We start from the raw sequence: 10,332 nt of genomic DNA, 5'->3' as shown, positions 1-10,332 counted from the left end.
ATTATCAGTAATTGTAGTAAATCCACTCGAATGCTACGACTGCTTTGTGTGTCGGATACCAAGTAGAGTAACTTCTTCGTCTTTACCAGGTATTCGGGGTCTTTCACTTTCGTGTGTGTAAAAAAATTCGGTAGTAGGTATATCGAATACTTATTCAGTCTTCAATTTGAAAGTTGTCTAGTAATGACAACCCACAATAGTCGAGCTACTGGCATGCAAGTTGATCACTACCATCAGTTTATCAGTCCGTACTGTATAAACAGTCCATTATGCAGGTTATAATTTCTATGCAATATTTTTATGTAAAACTTATAAAATTGTTCTAAAAATTCAACAAATAATAAATGTTTTAGACAAAAATATTGATAATTTCGGTGCAATAATTTTGTAAAAGGTGAGCGAGGTGTGGTGGGGCAGGATAGATGACGCCCTCTTGTTCTGTCAGTAGTGTTCAGAGTTATGGGTCTGGTCTAGGATCGTATGAAGGAAGAAAATAGTTGAAAATAAAAAAGACCGTAGTCTCGTGTATAATGTAATAGGGCGACACAGAAACTTGTTAATAATTGGGTAAGATTTTATTATCTCCCACTCAAAGCCGCAAGGCTCGTTTACATTTAAGTATATAAAGGCATATCAACAGGGATAGCAAAATAAAAAATGTTATGATTGATGAAATTCTAATTAACCACTGAATTCTCCACAAGTCAGCAGGATCATAAACAAAGGAATTGATCAATAAAAATAAACCACCAAGAGTAATAATATGATAGGATAATGTGTCAGACAGTCGGGCGGTCTCGCGGTGTCGATCGCAACGTCACTGACTCACTGTACAGTGTACAACTAGACGAACAAGAGAGTCCGCGGGGGGGTCGGGTCGCTCCGGGGGCTCCTCTCTTCTCATTGAAAACTCATGGTACGCCAGCATCCAATTTATCTTTTGACAAAAAAATCTGTACAAAATATATTAAATATATACTCTGTAATGCTAAAACTGTAACGCTACCTCATCAATAGTTCAATCACGATTATTAAATGATTTAAAAACACAATAACTCCATCACGTGGTGCGAGAACAAACATTAGCCTATCTGCGATCTCCGCCGAATCTCCAGACCTACGAGTATATACAAGTCTCCATCCGAGCGGCGAGCGCCGGCGTCGGGCGCGGCGCTGCGCTCCGTGCTGCTGCTGCTGTCGGTGCCGCCGCTGCTGCCGCTGCCGCTGCGTCGACTCCTTTTAGTAATTCCGTTGCATGTATAATTTGATACAGTCGTGTGTGTTACGATACTGATCCTAGTGTCGCGTCCTTTGCTTATCGTCCGTGCGTGGCATCATAATATACATAGTTTATTTAATATATGGTGTGCGGGCGGGGGCGTGTGTTAATTCCGCTCCTCGTCGCAGTCGCGCGAGATGTGGCCCAGCTTGCCGCACACGTAGCAGGTCTTGGTGCCGTCGGGGCAGTTGCGCGAGATGTGTCCGGACTTGTTGCAGTTGTAGCACGTCTGGTTGGAGTTGTCGCGCCCGCCCTCGGGGTAGTTCTGCGCGATGTGCCCCGTCTTGTTGCAGTTGTAGCACGACGGCTCGTCGGGACTCTGCGCGCACTCGCGCGCTATGTGCCCCGTGCCGTTACATCTGCAAACATACGCCACACAATTACATTACATACTACATACATTACACTTGGTTCCGCAGAACTTTTCATCTATGTTACAGAAGGGTAGTTAACCGCTATATCGGTCACAGTTACAACCGAGCAGTTCGCGTGTCTCTCGGCCTGGGATACTTCCAAGAGGCCATACTACACTATTACAATGCGATCCATTGTACAATGATAGAAAAACAGTTATAATGAATGATTCGCGTGAGTGTATCGGTAGTTGTAATTTGCAAGTCACCATGCTGATTGCGAACCGATAAGAAGCGACGTTTCATTGATCGGCACTTCACAGACTTTATCCACAATAATTTATATATTCTATGCCAGTATGCAATACAATATTTTTGTAAAACATAAAGATCATTCTTGCTATATTATTTTTTATCATCTAATACTAAGATATCGTTACCAAGAAAACTACGTTGTCATGAAATTCAATAAAAACATCGTATTCTACAATTTGTTGCCTATGGAATCCATGTTTGACTAATTGTATAGTTTGCAAAATATAGAACAGCCTTGGTCATTACGAAGCCTCGTCAAAATCGCATTATTACAGTTTCTAATAAAAACATTATAAAAATGTTTATTGATCACGGTCGCTAGTAAACGGCACTTGTGACACGTCTATAAACTTGCTTGGTAACACACTGTATAAGGAAAAATATATTAATTAATCCACTGGTTGTTGCGCAGTTGTCCTTTAAATTATTGTGGGGATTCTTGGAACTAGTGGACGCAAAGAATAAGAAGGTAATGTGGAAGGTAGACGAGACAGTGAGTAGAATCCAATGAAAGTTTGGAAAAATATGCTTTGTTCCTGATTAGGTTTGATAACGAGAAAGGATGATGGTGGGGTAGTGGAGGCGAAAATTAAAAAAAATAAAGGAAAAGTCTCGAATATCCGAAATGACTTATCATATAAACTTATTAAAATATCTGAAGTCGGCACGCGGACACGTGACGGCACACGTGTAGACAAGGTCGAGGGTGGCGAACAAAATGTACCCTCTCGCATCCGACGCGCGGTGACCTTGAGTACTGGGTCATTGCTTGCTATAATCTCCGGCTCATATTAATCAAGTGTAAGATTAGAATACTCTGTCTTATACGTATAAGGTTACAATTTATGAACGGAGGAATGCCTGTCTAGGGCGCCTAAAATTTCAGAAAAATATCTGTCTAAAGTAAAAAGACGAAGGTGATAAAGAACACAAAAGACCATAATGATGACAAATATTTATTAATAAGATTTTTTATTTACTAAGAAGATTGATATTTGGCTGAGCGTAATTAAAAAAAATGTTCGTATCGGACCGATGCCGGCTGCATATCAGTCAAAACCTTAAAATGCCTGTCAAATGCAGCAATCGCCTGTCTTATGGCAACCGAGTGAATTATGAGACGAGATAGTCACTCGCCTAATAATCATACTGTTCATAAACTTGCAGCAACATCAACCAATCATGTATAAGGAACTATACACCTAGTAAATTATACCTGCCTTGTATCACCTTAAATTATTGAATGTGAAATCATATCATAATTCCCAGTTGTTACATTAGTTACCTTATCCTTCAAACAGGAACACAGTGTTTGCATACTGCTGTTTGAGGGTAGAAATAGACAAAGTCACAACAAGGACTTGCGTGTACGATTCACGGGAAACCTAACTAGTGCACAAATACTAACATAAATCAGTTTATTTATATGAACAAGACAAACGGACGCAGTTGCTCCGTGTATCATTTCCTAAACACATTAGCTTATATGTCATTAATAGTATTGGATTAATTAGTTATTTAATACATATTAAAAATAACTTCGATAACGTTATGATTATTTTTTAAACTTATTTACAAAAATTATCTTTATCGTACATTCTGTTTTTAGCTCAAATATTAAAAAGAACTGGATAACACGTCTCGTTCGTCGCGTTGATGAAACAACTAATATCTTAGTTGGCATATACCGGCACGATTAACAGCGCTAAGGGGCAAATTTGTGCTGATCAACAACTCTTTACAGAGAACTTATACCCCAACCTTATTAATTCATCCTGAATAACGCCCGAATACTGAAACGCTACTCAACCAACCAACTTGTCTGAGGCCTACTTAAATTTAACAGGCTACTTAATTTAAATGGCATTCTCAAACGTACATTAAAAGATTTTACGGAAAACTCAGTTGAGGAGCAGTTAATTTGCTATAGATTATAAAAGTTTGTTTTCGTTTACATAATTTTAATAAAATGATATTTATGTGTCGTTTCACGCAGCATAATTTATGAAACATAAAAAATCAAATAACGTAATACGCAGTTTAATTAAAAATGATTTTTAATTATTAAATTCTCAACATTGATGTAGTAAATACATTCCAACTTATTTATACTTGCCATTTGGCAGCATGATCAGTATTGACATAGTCACTTTAGAAAAAAACTTCTGTATCTGTCAAATTTTCGTCAACAATTAAGTAAATCGTAGTGATTATTTTCTGTTTGTTAACAACATAATTCTTATTTCGTGTCTTACCACAGAAGTTTCTATTTTGTAATTATATAATCAATGCAGTCTGCAAATAACAAAACCCAAAAAATTGGTTGAAATGATACCTAAATAGAAAAACAAGAACTGCTGGATATAGTGAAAAAGTAAGTATTGGATTTATTTGGAGGCCCATCGAATTAAGAAAAAAGGGCATTGCTCGATGCGGACTGCTTCCGACATTCAATCTGGAAATTTTTGCGGGAGGCCTTTGTTCAGCAATGGATATCATGTGGCTGCTAATGTTTTTTGTTAAATAATTTTAAAAATATATTTGTTTTATTGGCAGCTCTCGTGAGGAACACAAGCAGTGAGCTGAGGGCGAGTAGCCGGCTGTGAAGTGAGAGGCCGTGGGTTCTCTTGTATGATTTATATAATCAATCAATCAATCAATAATTTATTCAAGAAATAGACTTCTGCAAGCATCTTCTATATATATGTACTATGTGTAGCAAAATGTCTGTAATAAAATTTTATATGTCTGATATATAAGAATTACAATTAAAAAATATAATAATTACAATATAGTTTCTTCTTGCTTCTCTAATAAATATTTCTTCATTCAGACATGTTCAGACTTTCAATAAAATTAAATTCCCTTAAAATTGTTACATACACACATAATAAAGCTAATCATCCTAGAAGGGGTAGGCAGAGGCACAACTAGTTTCATGATATGAGCGCAGGCACAACTAGTTCCATGATATGAGTACAATATGATGTACCATATTGTACTCATATCTATATATATGTACTATGTGTAGCAAAATGTCTGTAATGTAATGTTTATATCTCTGATATATAAGAATAACAATTAAATAATATAATAATTACAATAAAGTTTCTGTTTGCTTCTCTAATAATTATTTCTTCATTCAGACATGTTGACTTTCAATAAAATTTATTTCCCTTAAAACTGTTACATACACACATAATAAAGCTAATCATCCTAGAAGGGGTAGGCAGAGGCACAACTAGTTCCATGATATAAGCACAGGCACAACTAGTGCCATAATATGAGTACACCATGATGTACCCAGATGACCCTTTGATAGGTGCCTGTGGTAAAGAAACGAAGGGCAATAAATATCTGGTATTTCTTTTATGACCGGCTAGGCTGGATCAATATCCAGTTTAAATCAATATGATGAATGAACATTGCTGAAATGACAATTCCTGAATTAAAAAGCATAATTTAGGACAATTCCTGAATTAATGAACATAAATACTCTTCGAAAGTGTCTAATTTCTCTCGATTTCTTCGATTGACCCTATATTTTTCTTCAGACAGTGATGATAGTGAAGAAAAAGACATTTTATTAAATCGAAAGAGAATATAATAACAACTAACACAACAATAAATATTTTCGCGTAAAGATTTGAGAGTAGTCGCAAGCATTCTCAAATTAATCTCAATTAACAGCCATATAAGGCGGCCTTAAATAGCTGTCAAACTTTAAGCAGGGTTTGTGAATACCGTTTGAATCAATAAGCGGACCTTAAACCTTCGTCGCCTTAAATTTAAGGTTAGGAAATAAGTGACGTTTCAGTATACCAATTTCAAAGATAACGAATGCTTAAATCCGTGAGGCCATCTTAAATATTTAAGTGGCGTTTGAGAATTCGGGCGTAAGAATTTTAAATTAGGGCTGTATTAATGAACCAATACAGCGGCGATTAGCCTAGTTTTATGTGGAACGGACTGATGGACGGACGAAATGATGTGTGTTCTTTGTGAATTATCGCTGGCTTTAACGTAAAATATCGTGAGAAAAACATGCATACCTGAGAAGTTCTCTATAGGAATATCGAAAGTGTGTGAAGTCTACCAATCCTCACTAGGCCAGCGCGGTGGACTAAGGCCTAATCCTTCTCAATAAGAGGAGGCCCGTGCCCAGTAGTGGGACAGTATATAATGCAGGGCTGATATTATTATTGTTTTATATAATGAACCAATCTGAATCTCGAGAAGGATTTTAAGTAAACATTTCAGACAGTAAACTATTTAATAATCAGTACTTGAGTTGTCATGTGAGCGCCCGCTATCAACAGAATCGACGTTTAACTCTTGGTCTGGCTCGCCGGCGAGCCAAGACAGCTACATGACATTTGCGTGTGTCACGGGATTATAACCTTATATACTACATAATAAGGTTATTTTTCCGTCACACGCGTAGCTGTCAATGTTTGGCGGCAAACATTCAGCTACCTGTACATATTTGAAAATAAAATTTTGACAAGTCATGACGGGTTAATAAATGAAACTTAGCGCTGTCAAAAATTTGACGTCACTGCTACCAAGATTAGGTAAATATTATTGATAATATAATAATATGTTTATGAGCGACGATCTTACGATGCTAACTTTTACTTGATAGTGTCTCAGCTGCCATCACACTCCACTGTGAAACTGAGTTGGATCTATTAATTCGGCCCAGAGATTATTGATTTAATAATTAATATACTAAAAAGAAAATTTTTTCACTTTTCGTAATCAGGAAATGGTTTTATCCTTATTATTTGATAGCGTTACTTGTCGGAATTTTTCATATAACTGCTTAGGTAAAGATAGTAACAATTCATATCTTAATAACAAAATCTGATTAATTAGTTATCGGTAGTCACAAACAATAATGCAGAAAGATGAATATCTATTACCGCACGCTTATAATTAGAACATACGTAAAAACAAATCAATCTAAATGGGTTTGGATTAAATTTAAGTTCTGACGAATATATTTTAAGTAATTTATTTGTACATATAAACAATCAAAGAAAGTTATTCAAATTGCAGGTTCTTTGTATATTTTAATTTTCGAAGGTACTTAACACGTGTGTTAATGTAAAACTTTTATGGAATAATTTTACAATTCTGGGTCTGGAATTCTGCTCGAAAATACAAACAACCCTTTTTGGAAATCGGTTAAAAATTTGTAGTCACATGGAATTTAACTGGTGAAATATGAGTGTTTTATTTCGCCTTTTCAGGGATAGGAAGGAAAAAGGCGTATGAAAAGTTATTAGATAGTGTGTTATACCTGTAGCAACGGTCGGCCTCCTCCTTGCAGTCCCTTGCGAAGTGTCCGATGCGGGTTGCACTTGAAGCACTTCTCCCGCTGCCGGTTGAAGCTAGCGTCGCGTGCGCCCACGCCGCCCTGCGTGCACTCACGGGCGAAGTGCCCCGTCCGGTTACACTTGTAGCATACGCTTGAGCTCATTGTTGCTGCATAAAAAAGACGATTTTTAGTATTAATTAATTGCCACACGTTGTTCTGCTTCGAATCATGGGGTTCTATGTTGTTCTCAATCCGATAAAATCTGAGTTGCTCGGAATTGTAATTTGCCCACGACGCATATAACGAAGTATCCGTGGCGTGTACACTAGTTGCGCCTTTGTCGTACCCTTCAAGGATAAAGGCATGGAGCTACATATTATAATAAATAGGTTGCTCACTTGATTGTATTCGTGATTGCTAAAATAAATAGCAAAACCAACAATAAATTACTAGAAATCCAATTAAAAAGGACGTTAGCACGAGGTGAACTCAGACTCTTGCACACGAGAAGCCTACCAAATATTACCAGAAGTGTAAACTTAGTTTGTACTATTAATACTAATTTGCAACTGAAAATAATTCAAATGCAAACTTGGCACGAATCCATAAAAGTTAATAAAAAGATCAATGAAGTCAGCACCGCAGCGAGAGAGCTACAATAGACCCGATTCCATTGAAAAAATAAACTATAAATAAACGACTTTCAAACTCAACTTACACTTATAAAGAGGTAACGTTTGTTTGTAAATCTCTGGAAATGCAGAACCGATTCGCAAATTCCTTTCATTGTAGAAAGCTACTATCTCCGACCAACAAAGACTATAATTAATTTGGGAAGTCATTTGTGCCTTGCGAATCTATAAAAATAGTATATTCTAATTTTCATTATCTATGATTCAGAATGGTAATTCTCTATGACGAAATTTGTGGATTCCCCGAAATATAAAACCAAAATATCGCTAATAAAGCGATAAGGATTTGATAATTCACTGTCGACTAAATTTAGTGAAAAGAACTGAGGAAGTGAACAGAATCATTTTTCGAGACACAATATCAAGGAAGAAACTACCATCATTGAAGTAGTATCTGCATTTCGAACGTCTAAATTGTAAAGAATATAGGCCGCTATAAAACGATTAAGTCCGCCAAGTTGACGCAAAATTTCACCTCACAGCGATTGGTTACAGTTTTTTGTCATTCAGGCGGGCGTCGTACGCTCGAATCCGTACAACTGTCGAATCACAGGTTTCATCCGTTTTTGTATAGCTCAATATTTATAACCGTTAGAGAGCCCTTGTAGACAACGGTGAATACATATTGAAAACCGGACTGGACAAGACGCCGAGATAGGGTGCGTTAAAAGGAAACGCTACTCAACGTCGTATAACGATCAAGAGACTTTGTATGTTATTTCGAACGTATATAAACGGGAGTAAACGTTGAAGTATAAAACATAAGATTTTTCCAGTAGGTACACACATATGTGTAGTATGTAAATTCATAACCCATGCGTCTTATGTACGCTTACACCTTGCAACGTTATAATATACTCGCAATGCAGGCAAAATATGCGCTCTAACTATTACCATATATGAATAAAAGTTAGACCTATGGTTGTAGACATACCCGGTGGGCACCAATAACCTGCCACGCTTAGAAACTTAATAAAAAAAGGGTTTAATTACCCCCATGACCTTAAAACGCATAATCGACGGTCATTACACTGCGCCGTCTCTCTCTACCGGATGGGGTGTGCGAGTGAGAGCGGGACGCAACGTATTTACATACGTGTTCCGTCGCGTTGACCCTGAGCGATAAGGCGGAGACAAGATCACGGCAAATTGCGGTCGATTGTGAACAATTGAAATGCGGGCACAATGTTATCAACTGTGGAGCGACGAAAGGAGCGCGTCATGCGAACCAATTGACATGATTCTAACGAATAAAGCTTTGATGAAACGCGTCGGACCCGATCGGAGGCGGGACCATGTTAACAAACACCAGTCCCTTTTTATTATAAGACGTGCTAGGGACCTTTTGGGAATCCAATACTGAAATTTTAAAAGTTATATGATGAACTTCGTACTACTTTTAAATACATTACATTACATTTTGAACTCCGATAACGTTTGTCGAACTCCGAGGTTATGAATTTTATTAGGTACAGTATGTTATGAGATTAACTAGGCTTTGATCTACCGTCTGAGCTTCCTGTTTTATGAACGTGATACGTTATACGCCGGAGTCCTCGAGCGGAAGTGTTGTCACGTCTTGTCAGTCACTTCATATAAAATGACACGGTATTGCCCCTGCTCGGGCCCTGCACGCCTGTGTGGCCAAGATATTTATCATGTCGACAGTTGAGAAATAACGTTCCTTGATGGGACGTGACGTACGTAAGGGTTATTAGACACTGGATAAACCATAATAATAATTTCAATAACATTTCATCAAAAAGGGTACTAATCATTCAATCAAACGTAACGTAATTTACTGTAGTAATTCGCCGTAGATTTTCCGAGGTTTCCAAACAAATAATTTCTAAGTTGCGTGGGATTAGGATTATGACCTTAATTCAATATGGCCGCGTAATTTCTTAGTTGTTTACGATATCTGACAATCTGTTACATGACGTGTATCGACGTATGTGCTTACAATTTGATGCGGTCTTTCTGGTTCCAAAGAATACAAAGCCAAGTGATAAAGTTTGCCAGAATGCGATACTTTGTTGTGTGAAAAACTGTTAATGTGAGTTCGGGTTCAAATTTATGCTACTAAAACCTCAACTGTGTATTTTTATATTTATTCAAATCGTAGAGCATAACTTAACTCGTATATAGCAGTGGCGAAAGGTGAAAAGTTCCCAAAAGGGAACCCGACACAACATATTCGAACTAATTTCCATGAATGCGGTTTACAAATCGTTCTAATGATAGATTCTTCATAAATACGGCAAGTCGGCAGGAATTGGGTAATACGGACCCTTTGCCACTGGTATTTAGGATTTAGCATTCGATATTGATAAACTAGCCTTCAAAACCACACGACAGTTACAAAGTTTA

The 10,332-nt window shown here is 37.2% G+C and overlaps 1 protein-coding gene across 1 annotated transcript; it reads right to left on the bottom strand.

Annotated features, from left to right (window-relative positions):
* Nucleotides 1-560: 560 nt before the first annotated feature.
* LOC115452081 (CCHC-type zinc finger protein CG3800) lies at nt 561-7,469 on the bottom strand. Its single transcript, XM_037445542.1, is given in 3 exon segments — nt 561-1,638; nt 7,253-7,305; nt 7,307-7,469. Coding segments are annotated over 3 exon segments (432 nt in total). The 5' UTR covers nt 7,433-7,469; the 3' UTR covers nt 561-1,385.
* Between the last annotated feature and the right edge of the window lie 2,863 nt (nt 7,470-10,332).

The sequence above is a fragment of the Manduca sexta genome, unplaced genomic scaffold (genome assembly GCF_014839805.1).
Source record: "Manduca sexta isolate Smith_Timp_Sample1 unplaced genomic scaffold, JHU_Msex_v1.0 HiC_scaffold_1760, whole genome shotgun sequence".
NCBI lineage: Eukaryota > Metazoa > Arthropoda > Insecta > Lepidoptera > Sphingidae > Manduca > Manduca sexta.
The sequence above is the reverse complement of the archived record's forward strand: the minus strand, read 5'-3'. Positions and strand labels throughout refer to the sequence as shown.